Below are 19,014 nucleotides of genomic sequence, written 5' to 3'. Positions count from 1 at the left end.
CAAAATTGATTCCTTTAGAATTCATTTTGATGTCATTTCTTGTACTACTAGATACTACTACCGCTTCGGAAACAAATGGCGCTCTGAGAGAGAAGAAGCGGCGCAAGAAACTCTCCCAGCATTATTTTTTTTGCGCTCTTTTCAATTAAAATATACAATATTGTACAGTCGCTATAAAATAATCACAATCTAGTCCCAGGCTGTCCGATCATTTAGATATTCAGCAGTGGAGTAATAGGATTTACGACAGAGCCATTTTTTTATAAAACATTTAAATTTATTTATAGATAATGCCTGAACAGTGGCTGGGACTTTATTGTAGAAGTGTATACATTTACCCTTAAAGCTATTATGTATCTTATGAAGCCTACTAGAATTAGTTACAAGCAATCCCTTATTTCTAGTGTTATAATAATGAAAATCACTATTAAGAGCAAAAAGGTGACGATTTTTGTGAACATATATTAAATTTTCATAAATGTACTGACAATAAACAGTCATAATATTTATTTCTTTAAATTTTTCTTTGAGAGACTGTCTATAACCTAGCTGATATATAGCACGAACAGCTCTCTTTTGCAGTGCAAACACTATATCAATGTCAGCAGCATGACCCCATAGTAATATACTCGTACCGTACGTCATGATGCTGTGAAAATAACTAAAATACACTAATCTAGCGGTCGCAACATTCGTGTACTCTCTAATCTTTCTAACTGCATATGCCGCAGAGCAGAGTCTATCTGCTAGATGGGTAATATGTGGACCTCACTGAAGCTTTTTATCTAACGTGATACCCAAGAAGACCGTGGTGTCCACAAGTTCCAATCTCTGGTCATTTATAAGTACGTTGGTTTGTACCTCCGCTGTGTTTGGTGTAATGAACCGTAAACACTTTGTTTTTTTACTGTTTAAGTGCAGATTATTCGTCTCATACCAACGCACTATCTTTGAGAGTGCATTGCTTACCTCGTCATCAATATCCGCACGTCGCTTCACTTTAAAAATAAGTGAAGTATCATCAGCAAACAATACAATCTCATGGCTATCATCTACCACAAACGGTAGATTGTTAATATATATAAGAAACAAGAAAGGACCGAGAATAGAACCCTGTGGAACACCTATTCCCACAGGTTTACCCGAAGACCGTTTGCCATTTACATCGACTATCTGAACTCTTTCGCTTAAATATGATTTTAAAAGATTTAGGGCTCTATTTTTCACTCCATAATGCTTTAGTTTTAGGAGTAAAGTTTCATGGTGGACGCAGTCAAATGCTTTTGACAAATCACAAAAAATGCCCAATGCATCCTGTGACTCTTCCCAGGCGTCAAAGATGTGCTCAATGAGTCTAGTACCCGCATTAATTGTTGATAAGCCCCTAGTGAAACCAAACTGATTTTTGTTCATTAATTTACAAAAATGCATTTGTAGCTGTTGAAGCAAAAGTTTTTCAAAAATTTTACTAAAAACAGGCAGCACTGAAATAGGTCTGAAATTAGCAGGGTCAAAAGAACTGCCCGATTTAAACAAAGGTATAACTTTGCTGTATTTCATGAGGTCAAGGAACACACCGTCATCTATGCATTCATTAAATATTATTGCTAATTCAGGTGCTATAATGTCAAATATCTATTTAACAATATTAGTCGAATGGCCCCATAGGTCTTTAGTATTTTTTAGGTTAATTAATTTGAAGATTTTTATTATATCGCTACCTGTAACATACTTAAATTTCAAGTCAGTACAAGATACTGGTACGTGTAATTTAAGCATATGATATGCTGCTTTTGGCAAAGAGTTAAGGTATTTGGTCGTGACAATCGGGATTTCGGAGAAGTATTTATCAAATTCATTTGCAATTTCTATTTCCGAATTTATAACGCGATTATTAATATTTAAACAGATAGAGGTGTTACGGCAATTCAATCTACCAGTTTCATTGTTAATTACACTCCAAGTCGCTTTTACTTTATTATTACTGTTTTTAATTTTATCTGCAATGAAACGTGTTGTCGCTTCATGACAAACTATTTTAAAGAGCTTGAAGTATTTTTTTACATATATTTTAAATTCTTCACTATTATTGTAATGTTTCTCATAATAAAGGTCATATAAGCGTTTACGACTTTTGTGGATACCCATTGTTGCCCAATCATTAAAACTATGTTTGTTGTTTACTGTCACCGTTACTGGAGTAAAATCCTGTCAAATTCCTCACAGAAGGAATTGAAGACTAAGTTGTAGTGAAAATTAGCAGTTTCGCCACAGTGTAAAAATGGTATTGTATTTACCAAATTATTTCTAAACCTCTCAAGACGGCTACCCGTAACTGGTATAATCGTCACCTTTTTTGGTCTGACATTGTCCAATCTTGTATTTACTTTTATAAGTTGCCCACTATGGTCGGACTGAAGATTATTAATTATGAGTTTACTTGTAATAGCAACATCTGTAAAAATATTATCTAAACAGGTTGCTGTTGTAGAAGTGATTCTAGTAGGTTCCCAAAATACATTGAACAAATTAAAACTTTGAAATAAATTTTTAAGGCTAGTACAATTGGCCGAAGGTTCAAGCAAGTTTATATTAAAATCTCCACACACTATAATTGACTTGCTAGTTTTGCTAAATTTTGAAAGTACCTCCTCCATTCTATGTTGGAATTGTTCATATGATGCAGTGGGGGGGGCGGTATACACTTACAATAATAAATTGCTCTAGTTCTATACAAGCTATCTCAATTAGTTGTTCTATAGAGAGATTAACAATATCTCTTCTATTTTTACATTTTAATCTATTATTAATAATAATTAGGGAACCTCCGTGTATTGCCCTACTTCTACAAAACGAACTGACTACTTTATGTTCTCTAAAACTAAACTGGAGCTGATGACTCTTACGCCAATGTTCTGTAATACATAATATATCTATATTACAGCAGCTCAAAAACAGTTCAATTTCTAATTCCTTACTTGAGATACCTTGTATATTCTGGTGAACAATATTTATGAACTTTATATTATGATTATCTATAGCAGTAACATTTATATTTGGTGAATGTTGCCTATTTTGTATGATATTGCAAGAGTTGTCCTCCCTTGTCAAATAACTTAATTTAAATTAATTGAAGAAAAATCTTCATTGTTATATTTTTGGTAATGGGAGAAGAAGAAAATGGTCCATTGATTTTTCTGCAGTTAGCAAGGGATATACAGAAAAAAATTCCTACGTAAACAAATACCACTCACTGTCTACATCCGCCACCTACCCTAAATCTTGTTTTAGTAGTTTGATAGTTCAGCTACCTATATACGCACTTGTTTATTAAAAATTATTACAATCACTGCAACAGTGACTTTTTTACATCATTTCCTAAAATATTCTACCTCGATCATCCCGCAACAGACAGCATCAATATTTTTTCATTTATGTACGTTAATCTATGATCGGCTTGGCTGCGATCGGCGTTGTCATGGCAGCATATTTGATTTGTTAGATAAATAATGAAATCAAATAAAATGTTATGATTCATGATTTCTTAACTGTGGTATGTAATTCTATGATTATTTTTTTACTTTCGTAATAAGTGCATCTTCCCATAACACAAGACGGCATTTTAATGTTGTACCTATATCAAATTGTAAGCAATTCTGTCAACAACAAACGCGTGTGTACCGTTTTCGTATCGAGAGAGCGACTACGACCAAAGGAACCAATTGACTCAATTTAGGGGATTGATTTTCGGCGCGCTAGTGACATATCTACCTCTTTTAATACTATAATATTATTCGCACCAAAGGGATTTTTCGAATGTGCTATGTCAATTGTCCAATTACTAATTGATAATTGACATAGGTGGAGAGCATTTATTGATTGTACTATTAAACCTCAGTCCAGCCTAGCGACACTCTCTAAGAATAAAAGCAATTCACGCGATTGTATGAAACGTGCTGGCATTGATAGATTGACGGATGATGGATATAACCTTGTAATAAACGGAGATATCTGAAATACACTACATTACATTCAACTGTTGTCTTTTAAACATAGCTGGATTATACTGCGTCGTCTGTATCTATCTATCGTCATACTGTAATTACTATTTCAAACTTATGTCAAATCACTGCACGTTTCATACTAAACTAAATTTCAATTTTCACTTAGGCAGTCCCACCTCTTATTACGTAGTATGTACATCCTCTTTGCCTCAGTCTTTTAGTTCTTTGTAACGCGATGGGTAAGTGAAACAAACAATTGAATTTATTGGTTTTTATAGTCCGACGATAGAATTCTTTAGAAAAAGGCATACGAATGAGTTTACGAATACTGGTGGTGGCTATACTGTTTACAGATGCATCGAATAATATGCATCTATTAGCAATTATAATTGTGTGCACACGTTAATTACGATTATAGAAAAAGAAATACGTATATAATACTACTATTTTGTAACCTACCTTTGTTAGATTCCTGTGAAACGACTTATCTTATTACTAATTGTTATCACACAGATTTAAATCGTCTTTTACTGTAAATTATGAGAATTCTTAGTATACTTACGCAAATATAAACTTTGTATATATATTTGTATATATAAGTATTCCCAATTCAAAATAAAAAAAAATACATATCACCTTCTTCTCCTAATAATACCTAAGTTATTACATTATCGTAAACTGAAATTATATCCTAACATAATATTATTGTAACAAAATAAAAAAAAAACTCGCTGAGTTTCTTGCGCCTATTCTTCTCGGGTTTGAGGCATACTATTTCGAATGGGTGACGTTTCTAACGTTAAATGAGTGATTTTAAATACTATCCTATCCTATAAATATTATAAATGTGAAAGTTTGTATGTCTGGATGTATGTTTGTACTTCTTTAACGCAAAAACTACTGAATGGATTGTGATGAAACTTTACAATAATATAGCTCACACACCAGAATAACACATAGGCTATTATTAATAAAACTATCGCGTGAATTATACTTTATATGGCAAAACAACGTTTGCCGGGTCAGCTAGTTTTGAATAAAAGTGTTTTTTACACATCTAAAAACAAATTCTAATGAACGATGCGGGATTCACTTATTTGTATAATTAATCCCAGAAGTGAGGGCTATTACTTTAAAAACAACAATTTTTTTAGATTAACAACAGCGGCTGACCAGGTTATCAACTTTAAAGTAGATCCTGTAGATGAAGCCACAGCCTGAGAGTTGAACAAATCATACAAGATTAACGATACGTCACTCGAACGGTTGGCTAAGTTGGAAAGAGCGCTCGCATGGACGCCAGCTGTCGTGAATTCCCGCATCGGTCATAAAATTTTTTTGGGTTCCAGATGAGAGGGTTATCACATTAAAATTAATTAATAATATGATAAATATTTTTATAGATATGAAGATGTTCTATAAGACAACTAGAATAAAAATTTGTTAGAATTCACATTATAAAAGTACGGTTAGAGCAAAAATCGATCAAGACTATGAAGATATTCTATAAGACAGCTAGAATAAAAATTTGTTAGAATTCACACAATCGTTTCAATGCTTTCTGATCATAGTCCAGGCCACTGCGACTTATGAAATTCATATTCAAATACAATTTCATGACTTGTTCCGCGTTTATTGCTCAATATAATACAATTCACGTTATTATGCCAGAGTTGGTTCTTGGAATTTTGCGAGCTTTTCTCTGTAAGTTGAATACGAAAAGGAACTTACAATTTAAAATCAATAAAGTTGATATTGTAGTGGTATGTTCAGGAGGCCGGCTAGATTATGGGTACCACAACGGGGCCTAATTCTGCCGTGAAGCAGTAATGTGTAAGCATTACTGTGTTTCGGTCTGAAGGGCGCCGTAGCTAGTGAAATCACCGGGCAAATGAGGCTTAACATCTTATGTCTCAAGGTGACGAGCGCAATTGTAGTGCCGCTCAGAATTTTCGGGTTTTTTGAGAATCGTGAGCGGAACTGCGTTGTAATGGTTATGGCGTATCAATTACCATGAGATGAACGTCCTGCTCGTCTCGTCCCTTATTATCATAAACAAAAAAAAAAGGTAGTGTAGTGGTGAATAATTTAATAATGAGTAAACATTTATGTATATGTTTTTGATTGGATGTGTTGATAAATTTTATTATATGATTTATACGCAAACTTCAATTAGTTTATGTATCACTCAAACATAAAATATTTCGATGTAGAGATTGTAATGTAAGTTCAATAACTGCCAATGCATGATATAATGACATTTGTACGATATAATGACATTTTCATGACATAATGACATTAATTTAGGTCACTAATAATAACAGTTAAGCTATTCAGTTTTATCCCCTATCTTTCTTTTTACTGTTTACCCCCAAATTTATGAAATAAATTCAAACAATTTGTTATTTTTAAAGTGATAGTCAGTGACAGTGACCTCACTGCTGGGATTAATTACATTAAATTTGTAACCAAAATGTATGAACGATGCGGGACTCGAACTCGTGACCTCTCGTATACCGTCTGATAGCTCTTTTACTGAGCCAACCGTTCGAGTGACGTATCGTTCTTAAATCTTGGTGTGTCTTGTTCAACTTTGTAGATGTAGCCTCTCTTGTAGAAGGAGCCAAAACCTGAGGAACCCGCGAGCCCTGCCTCGACCATAAATTTTGTTTTCAAATGTAATTTATCTTGAAATTCAAAAAGCCCAATGCTGGGTAAAAATTTGCATAAGCAAACGCTAATTTTTTGTCTGTATTGAATAATTTACCATATTAATTTTTTAATGTCGGGTTGTATATTATTTAAATTGGTGTGTTTTTTTCCAGCTTGCAACAGGACATATATCGGAGATGTGGGACGTACATATGAGCTCGAGGTGCGTCGCCCCCGAGAAGATCATTTGCCATTCATATGCTACCTAAACTTTACGGCTAATGGTGGCAATTACGGAGATATTATTCAGGTAAAGTGGGATTTGATTTAGTTATTCACCTTTACAACTTCACGAACATTTTAGTTAAATTTGCTGCAAGATTTCCATAAATGGGAACTTACGGGCTTAGTTGAAAAATACGATTATATTTCAACCTATAGCTCAAAACTCTATTTTTTGTCTGAGTGTGCAGGTGAGCATTTTGTTATGTTTCTAAAGTGATAACCCTCAGTTCTAGGATTATTACACAAATAAAATTTGAAAAACAAAATTTTATGTACGATGCGGGACTCGAACCCAGGACCTCCGGCGGTCCGTGCCTGTGCTCTAACCGACTGAACTAACCGTTCGAGTGACGTATCGTCATAAAATCTTGTATGCCGTGTTCAACGCTCAGGTTGTGGCTTCATCTACAGGATCCACTTTACAGTTGATAACCTGCTCAACCCCAATATTAGGAAATTGACTTGAGATGTCGCTATTGTAAGACATCATACAAGATTTTATAACGATACGTCACTCGAACGTTAGGCTCAGTTGGGTAGAGCACCGGCACGGAACGCCGGAGGTCGTGGGTACGAGGTCCACATCCTTCATAAAATTTTGTTTTTCAAATTCCTTAAAAAGATATCATAATTATTTTATGATAGAAATTCATTAGTATTTGGTAACATAAATACTCTTTATTAAGGAAGGAGTAAGCCAAACGGACTATTTATGTGCAGCGGTTAATATTTCAAGTTAATCAAATAATATTCAACATGTAATTGACAAACACCACAACTTAACTCTAACCGCAAAATTAATTTAGGCTCGTATATTACGCGGTTCATGATAAGCACAATAATTCCCCTCGCTTTGGCATATAATACCTTTTCTCCTTCATTTATATAAATACATATTATGTATTTAAATAAAACACTTTTAAAGGATTGAAACACGTGTAATTGTAACTGTTTTTACATTAGATAAATGGCGCTAAGCTTCATAATGGCAACTATGACAAATACTATCTTTGACTAATTTCATACTACTTTATTTTGACTATATGAAAATCATTTGTTTTCTTCTTCGTGTGAATTTTATTTTTAATCTTTGGAGGGTCGTGGTCATTTCAAGAAAATAGTGGGGCAACTATGGACTCGTACAGCAAAAGATAGGACAGAATGGAAATCTTTGGAGGAGGCCTTTGTCGGAAGACAAGCTGTACCACAGTAAAGACCGTTTGCCGATAGTATTTAGAGGCACTTTACTTTAGTAACTAATGTGTAAAAATTTGTACAGCAATAAAGGCTTTTTTATTTTTTTATTTTATTTATATATATTTTGACTAATTTCATCTGCAGTCCCCCTGAAAACGAGATCTGGAAAAGTCTTGAAAAGTCGGCTTAACTAAAATAAAAATGTTACTTTTACGCAAAAATCTAATGATATAATAGTTACAATAACCTGCGTTTTAATTCTCTAAAAGTGTTTTATTTAAATGTGTAACACTCGCGTGAATCAAAGAAAATACTACATATTACTATGTATTCAAATCAGAGCAAGGGTTTTTCAAATAGACTTTGGTGGAGTACTCAATTAAGTATTCGAGATATATATTCTTCTTCTCAGTCGATACGCTCTTGATAGTATGTACAGTCTAATAATATAGGCCAGGTCATAGTTTTCTTGAAGTTTTGCGAACCCTGATCACATCATATTGGCTATTAGACAATACCTACCTTGTTATAAACTCAAATAAATATAACACTAGTCAATATGTTATGTTTTCAAAGTGATAACCCTCACTTCTAGGATAAATACACAAATAAAATTTGAAAAACAAAATTTTATGAACGATGCGGGATTCGAACCCACGACCTCCGGCGTTACGTGCCGGTGCTCTAACCAATTGAGCTAACCGTTCGAGTACCGCCGTTCAGGATTCTTGAAAAACCTCAATAATTCTGAGCGGCACTACAACTGTGCTCGTCACCTTGAGACATAAGATGTTAAGTCTCATTTGCCCAGTAATTTCACTAGCTACGGCGCCCTTCAGACCGAAACACAGTAATGCTTACATATTACAGCTTCACGGCAGAAATAGGTGGCATTCTGTGCAAATGAGCCTCCCACTGGTAATTCCGAAATGAAATATCTTCTTATAAGTCGCTTGATCTGGTTATTTATATCGCCACCACTAGTCTAGCGTAGAGAGCGCAGTGACCCTGGAGCTACCACTGCATCTAGACTCACATTGATGTACCGGGCGTGCAAGTGAGGATGACGATTGGGGCCATAAACATGATAGATCTTTTCGCATCCTTGAGAAATTTGTACGTCTCACCAATTTTCAGTTCGTAGATAAAATGATATACACTCGATGTTGGAAAATAAATATAACATGTATGCCAATTAATTATATTAAGCGCTTATATTGAGGAATAAATACGGCAGCGGAAATAACACTGGATTTCATTGGCGTGTCAATAGCCTGCAGTAATTCACGCAATTCAACCTTTACCTTACGCCTACGAAAATAAAACCACGCTAACGTTATCCAATGAGGGTTAATATTTTTATTACATAGGTTGTAGTAATTCCATACTTTTCAATAAAATAATTGTTAAATAGATTAAATTAGGATAAATTAATGCAACGGAGAGCAGCTCGAGTTGTGGGGGACCCAGTGCTCTGTGAACGGCTGGATCACTTGGCGTTGCGTAGAGAAGTCGCTTCATTGTGTGTCTTCTACCGCATTTATCACGGGGAGTGTTCCGAAGAGCTGTTTAACCTGATTCCTGCCGCCGAATTCCATCTTCACACGACACGCCACAAGTTAGGATATCATCCTCACCATCTGGATGGGTCCTCCACAGTGCGGTTTTCAAGGAGCTTTCTTCCACGTACTACAAAGCTGTGGAATGAGCTTCCTTGTGCGGTGTTCCAGGGACGATACGACATGGGTACCTTCAAAAAAAGCGCATACACCTTCCTTAAAGGCCGGCAACGCTCCTGTGATTCCTCTGGTGTTGCAAGAGATTGTGGGCGGCGGTGAACACTTAACAAGAGGTGACCCGTACGCTAGTTTGTCCTCCTATTCCATAAAAAATAATTAGAATACAGCATGTTTTCATAAGTTTTTTTTTTTTGCAAGAGAAGGAAAATACAATTCAGTATTAGGGCTATCATGTTCGTGATGATGAACACATATCGAAACCCACTACGGACTAAATACCTCTATGCTAATTGCTTGAAAGCCTTTCTCTTGACGGGGGAAGCTTAGGAGGGCAACATTTTACAGCTAACAGGGGAGTGTCCTAAAGCGACAGGAATTTCGGACCGACTGCGTGTTAGGGTGAAAGGAGAGACGATCTAATACAATCTTACAGTCCGTTGGACTTTTGGTTTCTAGAGAGATTGCTCAAGCCGGCGAATGCAGTGATATGTATCACATCAACATATATCCTACCGCCGAATTCCACCATCGAACGACAAGCCACAAGTTATAATATCATTCCCACCCTCTGGATATGTGGCGGTCCTAAACAGTGCGGTTTTCGAGGAGCTTTCTTCCATGTTCTACAAAGCTGTGGAATGAATTTCCTTGTGCGGTATTTCCGGGACGATACCAAGATACAAAACCTACCTTCAAAAAAACAGCGCATACACCTTCCTTTAAAGCCGGCAGCGCTCCTGTGATTTCTCTGAAGTTGCAAGAAAATGTGGGCGGCAGTGATCACTTAACACCAGGTAAACCGTACGCTCGTTTGTCCTCCTTTTCCATAAAAAAAATAACATCTAATATATAAAATTCTCGTGTCATGGTGTTAAACATTAAACTCATTGACTGATTCTCATGAAATTTTGAGTGCATATTGGGAAGGTCTGAGAATCGGACAACATCTATTTTTCATCCCCCTAAATGTTAAGGGTGGACAACACGATTTTTTTTGTGACATTTTTTTAAATTTGTTCGATTATGAGTCTGCACCAAAAAAACAACTTCAAATTTTCACCGATCTACGATCAACAGTTACTTTTGTATTGCGATTTTAATATCGGCAATACAACGTTTACTGGGTCAGCTAGTATATCTATGTATATATTATGTGTGTAGAGCATAGTGTTTGTATGTTTAAATGTTTGTGTAACTGCATAATAACTATCTCTTTATTGTTGCAGTTAACGTTTGACACTTTTACCGTGGGGAAATTTGTGTCATTCACATCTGACGGGTGCCCCGACGGCCACATGACTATTGTTGAGAGAAGCCCCTCGCCACCGACCGGCCAATGGTGTGGCTCCGCGTGGGGCTACACAGTCTACTTCAGCGAATCTGATTCAATTAATATGACGCTGCGGTTAGATAGGCTCAGCCAACAGGTAACTCTCATTATTATTACTAAAGACCCTCCGTTTTTATATATAAAGAAAAAGTGTCACGTTTTTTGTCCGCGATAAACTCATAAACTACAGGGAGATGCGAAAAAAATTGTAGGTAATCATAATAATATGTCCTGCCCATTACAATGCAATGCCGCTAAGGATTCTTGAAAAACCCAAAAATTCTGAGCGGCACTACAAATACGCTCGTCACCTTGAGACATACGATGTTAAGTCTCATTTGCCCAGTAATTTTACTAGCTACGGCGCCCCTCAGACCGAAACACAGTAATGCTTACACATAACTGTTTCACGGCAGAGCCTCCCATAATTTCAATGTTTTAGAGAACTTCATTATATACGATGTGTTCGTCCCAAACCAGAGATATTGCTTTGATTGAGATTTTATAAATATTCTTTTTAACTTCTGCTCTACAGGATATGGATACTATAAAGCTACAGCATAATTATTATGGGAAATAAAGTATTGAGACGGGAGTGGGTCAGGGATTGGAAAATAAATACATTGTTTAAAGGAACAAACATTTACTTCTTGCACTTCGCCGATCTGCTGCTGTACCTCTTGCCGATGGCGGTGCCTTCAGCAGATCACACCGCACCGAACACTACTTCTCTTCTAACTTCTTCTCCTGGATCACTTTCCATTTTTCTCTACTTCTTCTTCTCTTTATTCTTCTCCTTTTCACTTTCGAGCCTGAAATAGAACTGCCGTAAGCCACGCTTTGTACGGCTTATATACCCCCGGATTTGTTCTATGTTCAAAGTGAATCTCTTCCATTCCATGTTTAAATTTAAATTGTACTAGAAATTTCTTTTAACTATTTTTATCCTGTTTATATATTTTCCATCCTATCTCGTCTGTTTGATTTGATCCTGAACTTACTAGAAATTTCCTCTAACTTTACACAACCCTAAAAATTCCTTATACTGGTATGTGTATCGAACCCGGGTCTACAGCGTCTGAAGTAAACACTTTTCTGCTGAGCTACGAGTGTTGTTGACGGAGCTGTCGAAATTATTTATGTCTTGAAGTTTGACAACTCTCGTGTTGTACGTCGAAGCGTTGCTCCGCGAGAGTATTAAAAAGAAATTTTAAAAATTTGTTTTTATCGTGAGTGTACTGTGTATTAAGTAAAGCACTGGCCATAATAATTATATTGTGCCGAACAGAAATGTATATTATACGTTACTTGTTAATGAACACATTACTAATTAGTGAAACATTATATTCAAATAAATTTAACGCTTCATTAGTGTGAAAATACGATATTGATTTTATAAACAAAACTACGAACAAAGCACATTACAGTAACGCTTTTGTGATTGTTTTGTGATATAAATTATTAATATTAATAACAATATTATTTATAAATAGCCACGGCAAATCTTTTTAATTAAAAGTCCTGGGTGGCAATAACTTCCGACACCGCTTAAGGGGCATAATTATATTTTGTAAATACATAATAAATTGTATTGTTTGGTCCAGCCTCAAAAATATTTTTATCAGTAAAAGAAATTAAGCCAGTTAAGCTATAACACATTTAGATGAGGAACAAAAAAAACGACAAAGTTTAAAGATTTTAAATACTCAAATTCTCAAAAAATCAGTCATATTATTATGAGTACCTATATACCTACACCGGATGCTTTTGGCAGATATACATTCAAATTAAAACTCAGAAGATATGTAAATTCGTGTTTATAAAAAATTACACTTAATATAAATGTCAAAGTTTTAAATTTTATCCAATTGTCGCCACTTATGAAAACTTTAGCTGATTAAATAAAAAGTTATGATATAAGAGAAAGGTAGCAAGCAACTCATTGACACTTCTTGATATCCATGCGAAAAAGTGATTCAACAAAATTCTAAAAGTTTTATACTTAACTAGCTGACCCGGCAAACGTTGTTTTGCCATATAAAGTATAATTCACGCGATAGTTTTATAAGTAATAAAATAATGCCTATATTATAGCCTGTACATCATTTTGTTCTATTGTCAATAGTTTTTGCAGCGCACGCAAAAATAGGTTTTCGATTTTACACCTTGTGTTACAAAATAGCAATTTTATTACGGATCCCTAATTTTGAAAAAAAAACATAGCCTATAGCCTTTCTCGATAAATGGACTACCCAACACTGAAAGAATCATTTAAATCGGACCAGTAGTACCAGAGATTAGCGCGTTCAAACAAACAAACAAACACTGCAGCTTTATAATATTAGTATAGATTAAGTGAAAAATAAATGTGAGCAAATAATTTTTGTAAGCCTATTAATACAAATACCCCTTTTTTATAACGGAAAAAACACCGACTTGCGTTTCTAGTTTTATATATAATTGAAAAAGTATTTTGTGATGTTTAGGCTCGTTACGGGTTATTGTTATCCAAATATTGAAGCCACAAGAGAAACGTAATTTGTTGAACATTTGATATTCGAATAATAAAATGTATTTATATTTCAACTGGAACGCGTTCAGAATGTTTCTACTCAACTAGTTGATTTGTTAATATTCCTTAAATATTTGAAAATTCACATAACCGGATGATACCAGATATTAATTAATTATGAGACAATAATGCGAAATACTCGTATTACCTTGATTATCCACAATTACACGTGTGACTCCTCCTCCCTGCGTCGTAATCCTCAGTACTGAGGGTCGTGACCACCCTTCTATATCACTTTCTCTCTCATGATCGCTCTCCATCTATTCCTGTCTCTGGCAGCGTGAAAGGCATTGTGAACCGTAGAGCCGAGAGCGGAGCGGATCTGGTCGGACCATCGTGTTGGACTGCGTCCACGAGACCTCTTCCCATCTTTTTTGCCGACCACAATGAGCCTCTCAAGGTTTCCAACGTCCTTCCTTGCGATGTGACCGAAGTATTCTGAGACTCTGCGTTGACATTCGGAAGACAATAATATATATCTTTTTCGCATGAGTTTCCCCAGAAAATTATGCCGTAACGTAAGTTGGATACAACAAATCCATGATACGCTGTCAGAACAGTTTGTCTATTAGCGACTTTTGAAAGCTCATGAAGTGCGTACGAGAATTTACTTATTTTCTTACTAAGTTCTATTGCATGTGCCTTCCAATTTAATTTACTGTCAATGTTAAGTCCTAAAAATGTTGTTGTTTCGACACTTTCTACAAAACAGTTATTGTATGTGACGTTAATTTATTGAGGTGTGATTTTTGGTTCTCGCAAACGAAAGATCATAACTTTAGTTTTCTGTAGGTTTGCTTGTAAATTATTAATGTTAAGCCAGTGTAGTGTCCTTGCTAGAGCATCATTTATATTTACTTCAAGTTGTTGCAGGCTGTCTCCTTTAATAACTATAGTACTGTCATCTGCAAATAAAATCGTAGGATATGGTATATTTGAGGGCAAGTCGTTTATATATAACAAAAACAATAAGGGGCCTAGCACGCTTCCTTGGGGTACACCGTATGTAATTTCACGTTCTCGAGAACTACTAGTTTTTTCCATTTTACTACGTGGACTTAGCTTAGTAATGTGTGTTATCTGTTTCCTGTTGGCAAGGTATGTTTGTATTAGACTGTTCCCACGTAGTCCATATTGTTCCAGTTTTTTTAACAGTATTGCATGATCAACAAAATCAAATGCCTTTGTCGCGTCCATATATACTGCACAAACTGGCATTCGTTTATCTATATTTGTGACCATGTGTTTCATAAAATCATAAATGGCCATGTTTGTGGTGTAGTTTTTTCGAAACCCTTTTTGTTGTGGAACAAGAACTTTGTTCTTTTCTAAAAATGAGTATATTGACTGATAAATGATTTTGTCAAATATTTTTGACATGATTGAAGTTGGGCAATTGGTCGATAGTTTCTTAAATTGTCTTTTTTGCCTTTTTTGTAAAGGCTTAATTATAATTGGTTTAAGTTTATCAGGATATATGCCATTGATGATGCTGATATTAATTATATGGCTAATATAAGGTGCAATTGCTGATGCTACATGTTTTAAGACTATTGTACTAAATCCATCATAACCAACACTTTTTTTGTTTTTTAGGTTCTCTATAATTTTTTTTAATATCGGAAGGAATCGTAGGTGGTAAAAATATCGATTGATTAATTTTTGGTATTTTAGATAAAATAAAGCTTTCTGTAGTTCCACTAGTTTTTGTCTTAATACGTTGGATCTGATCTATGAAGAAATCGTTAAAGGTATTAGCAAGTTGTTTGGGAGATTTTATAATTTTACTATCTTTAATATTCTGTAATATATTCTCTTTAGGCAAATTTTGTTTTGTTTTATTGATAACTTGCCATGTGGCTTTACTTTTGTTTTTTGTACCTAAAATAAATTGATTGTTTTGGGCTTTCTGTGTCAGTTTTATTATTTTTTTAAGTGTTTTTGAATAATTTGTGAGGATAGTTTTGTTTTCCTTCGTTCTATTTAATCTGTATCTCCATAGAGTATCTCTTTTTCTTTTACTACAAGCTTTAATTCCTGTTGTTATCCATTTCGGTTTATTGCGGGTTTTAATTGTTATTGTTTTTGTCGGAAAACATAGATCGTAGTATAGCTTGAATGTTTCATAAAATGAGTCGTAAGCTGTATTTGGGTCATAAGTTTCATATATATCAAAAGTAATATTATTCAGACAAGATATGAATTTATTTAGGTTTTCTTTTTGATAGTCTCGGATAGTTGTTCGCCAATACTTTAAACTGCAGGTTCTACGCACTGGATATTTAACTAGTTGCTCGGTGTGATCGGAAAGATCCCAGTCTATGACCTCACTTTTACCAGATTTGGTCTTGCCATGAGCAATGTTGTCGATATATGATCCTGACTGTAGTCTTGTGCATTCTTTTATCTGTAGTTTTAAATTATATTGAGCAAGAAATTTTTCAAGATCTAATGATGTTTTATAATTTTTTAGCATATCAATATTGAAATCACCGCACATCACAAGTCCCTTCTTAGTATTTTTTAATAAGTTATACATAATTGTGTCAAGCGTTTCGTAAAATATATCTAATTATCGTTTTCTATTACAAGGAACTCTATAAATGCATAGTATAATCGTATCATGATTAATTAAGTCAATAGCGCAACATTCAATAATATTTGTTACGGATACTTGTGCCGGAAATTTAATTTCTTTGTATGGAGTATTATTTTTGCCTAATATGCATGCTCCTCCTCTTCTTTGTTTTCTTGAAAATGTTGCAGCAACGTGATAGTTTGGTATATGTAAAATATGTTCATGTCCAGAGAGCATGTTATGCTCTGTGATACATACTATATCAACATCCACTTTTTTAGTGTATAGTTCCTCTAAATGTAAAGTCAGTAAGTCGGATTTTGTAACTAGGCCTGAAATATTTTGGTTATTATGAAAAAACGTGTTATTTTCTAGTGTCTCATTTAATGCTTTATGTGTATTTACTGTGGTATTTTTTTCGTGAGTTACTTCTTTGTTTATATGTATATCGTCATTAATTAATTAACAGAACTACTGTTGTGTATTTTATTCCACTGAAATCGATTTCTTTTATGAGATTCTTAATATCTGTCATCAGTGTTTTCATCCCAGTATTGTTCAGAGATCCCTGTTTTCCAGAGAACATGTGGTGATCATATGTCAAGTTTAAATTTGAGTCTAAAACATAGGCGTACTCGTGTCTTTGTATGTCTTTATAAAGAAGAGCGTTGAAGGCTTCTATTCTTTTATTGAATATCGTATTGTGTGGACCAAGTTGGAATGTGGGAAGACATAAGATAATATTCGTATTCTTTATAGATTGTAGGTTCTTTCTCATATCGGTTATTATGTCTACATAATTATTTGAGGATCTAAAGTCGCTTTCACCAATTAATATTACGCAATAATCTTCGGGACCAAAACTCGTAATTTTTTTATCAATATTGTTAGTTAGTTGACGTATCCCTGCGTATTATTAACTTTGTCGAAGGTATTCTCCCATATTTGAGTTATTTTGTTTCTTTTATTGCTGCTTACCAAGCACAATTTACATTTGGGCTCGGTATACTCTGTAGTGTTTGTGTAAATTTTTGTGTTCTGCAATTTTATTTTCAGTTTCTCCATTTCCTGATTTAAGCATTTAATTTCTTTTTCTGCATTGATAAGTTTTTGTTGTAAGGTTATTATATTTTGTTGTATAACTATTATATTATTACAGTTATTGAATTGCGGTAAATTTGATCTAGGAGGAGTAACTGTCGAGAATAAGTCAATAGACTGTATTGAGCGCCTCTTTTTCTTAACGTTATCACATTTTTTGACTGATGAAGTAGGGGTTAAGCAAAGGTTTTTCAATATATCATTTTCTCTTCTTAAGGTATTTATTTGTCTTTTAAGGTTATTGTTTTCTATGATTGTATTTTCCAATTCGTTTTGAGTACAGGCATGATCAGATAGTATTCTTTCCATGTCAGCTTGCATATCTTTTAGTGTTATGTTATCATTTGCTGTCAAGTCGACGCTCCTTGAAAGTTGTTCCGGTGACAGTTTGGGATTCTCGGATATAATAGGTGAAAAGAAGGAGCCATGGGAATCATCAGATTCCGAAATTATATCGGCATCAGATGTCGTTAAAGACAATATTGTCTCGATCCTGCTTTCTGGTGATGAAGTTTTGATTGATTTTTTATCGCGAAGAGATCCTGAGTTCACGCAGTATGGAGAGATTAGACCGAAATGCTGTCCAGGGGATACGTTGCATCTTTCTCCACCACAACCTCTAGCACCACAGCTCAAAGGCGTCAATGCGTTTGCGGTCTGCAGCTTTCAGTGTCCAAGTCTCAGCGCCCTACGAAAATATAGAGAAGGGTCCTTACCACTTTGGTCTTAGTTTTTACGGAAATTTTGCGATCTCTCCAGATACTTCCAAGCTGAGACATAGCGCTCTTAGCCATGCCAATTCTCCTGCGCACTTCTCTCTCGCACGAACCATCGCTACTTATGCTGGACACACGTGTGACTAGAATATTATTTATTTCAGAAACAAACGGTTATAGAAGACTTTTTACAATTCATACTTAACATTACTTAAAAACCTTTATTTTTAAACATAATAAACTAGATTTGCCCTACATGGTAATTGTAAACAAAATATGATATTTGACGTAAAAATTAAATATACTTAAATATAATATATAAAGAGATAGAGAATATTATATAGACACAAATTGAATAAAGTATTAAATGAACAAATCAAGAAAAAATGTTTTTGAAACATTTTTTAACGTCGAAAATTTAACAAAGAATGCATCTCATGCATTTTTCGTTAACATTAAAGAGTTTACAAGCACGCTAAATAATTTTTTGTCTCGTAAGGTCTTTGTAGAATCATCATCGCAAATTAATAGGCATGTTCTGGTCTTGTTGGCCTCTGGTATTACCGATAACCCACCCAAACCCATGTAGGGTTACAATTTTTTTTATTTGCTATCAAGTAAACCGCTTACCCATTTGATCTCTATAGTAAAAATATATTCATTAACTTTTCTGTGATTATCACAATATTCCAGTATCTAGATTTATATTAAAAAGATGTGGTCTTGACATATGATTTTTTTTTTCCGAAAATAAGACAGACCAGACTAATGGTAATTGACAAACCCTGCCCATTACAATGCAGTGCCGCTCAGTATTCTTGAAAAACCTCAAAAATACTG

The 19,014-nt window shown here is 34.6% G+C and overlaps 1 protein-coding gene and 1 non-coding gene across 2 annotated transcripts in view; one reads left to right on the top strand and one right to left on the bottom strand.

Annotated features, from left to right (window-relative positions):
• LOC126977373 (uncharacterized) overlaps nucleotides 1-19,014 on the top strand; it is a 122,001-nt gene that overhangs the window by 59,187 nt on the left and 43,800 nt on the right. The window contains exons 3-4 of the mRNA XM_050826135.1: nucleotides 6,830-6,966; nucleotides 11,104-11,304. Coding sequence (XP_050682092.1) covers nucleotides 6,830-6,966; nucleotides 11,104-11,304 — 338 coding nt within the window. The remainder of the gene's footprint in view (nucleotides 1-6,829; nucleotides 6,967-11,103; nucleotides 11,305-19,014) is intronic.
• Nucleotides 8,772-8,845, bottom strand: Trnay-gua (transfer RNA tyrosine (anticodon GUA)). Its single transcript has one exon. It is a non-coding gene; the product is annotated as a tRNA-Tyr (tRNA).

This window comes from Leptidea sinapis, chromosome 45 (assembly GCF_905404315.1).
Source record: "Leptidea sinapis chromosome 45, ilLepSina1.1, whole genome shotgun sequence".
NCBI classification, from domain to species: Eukaryota; Metazoa; Arthropoda; class Insecta; order Lepidoptera; family Pieridae; genus Leptidea; species Leptidea sinapis.
Note: the sequence above shows the minus strand (reverse complement) of the source record. Positions and strands in the feature narration are given on the sequence as shown.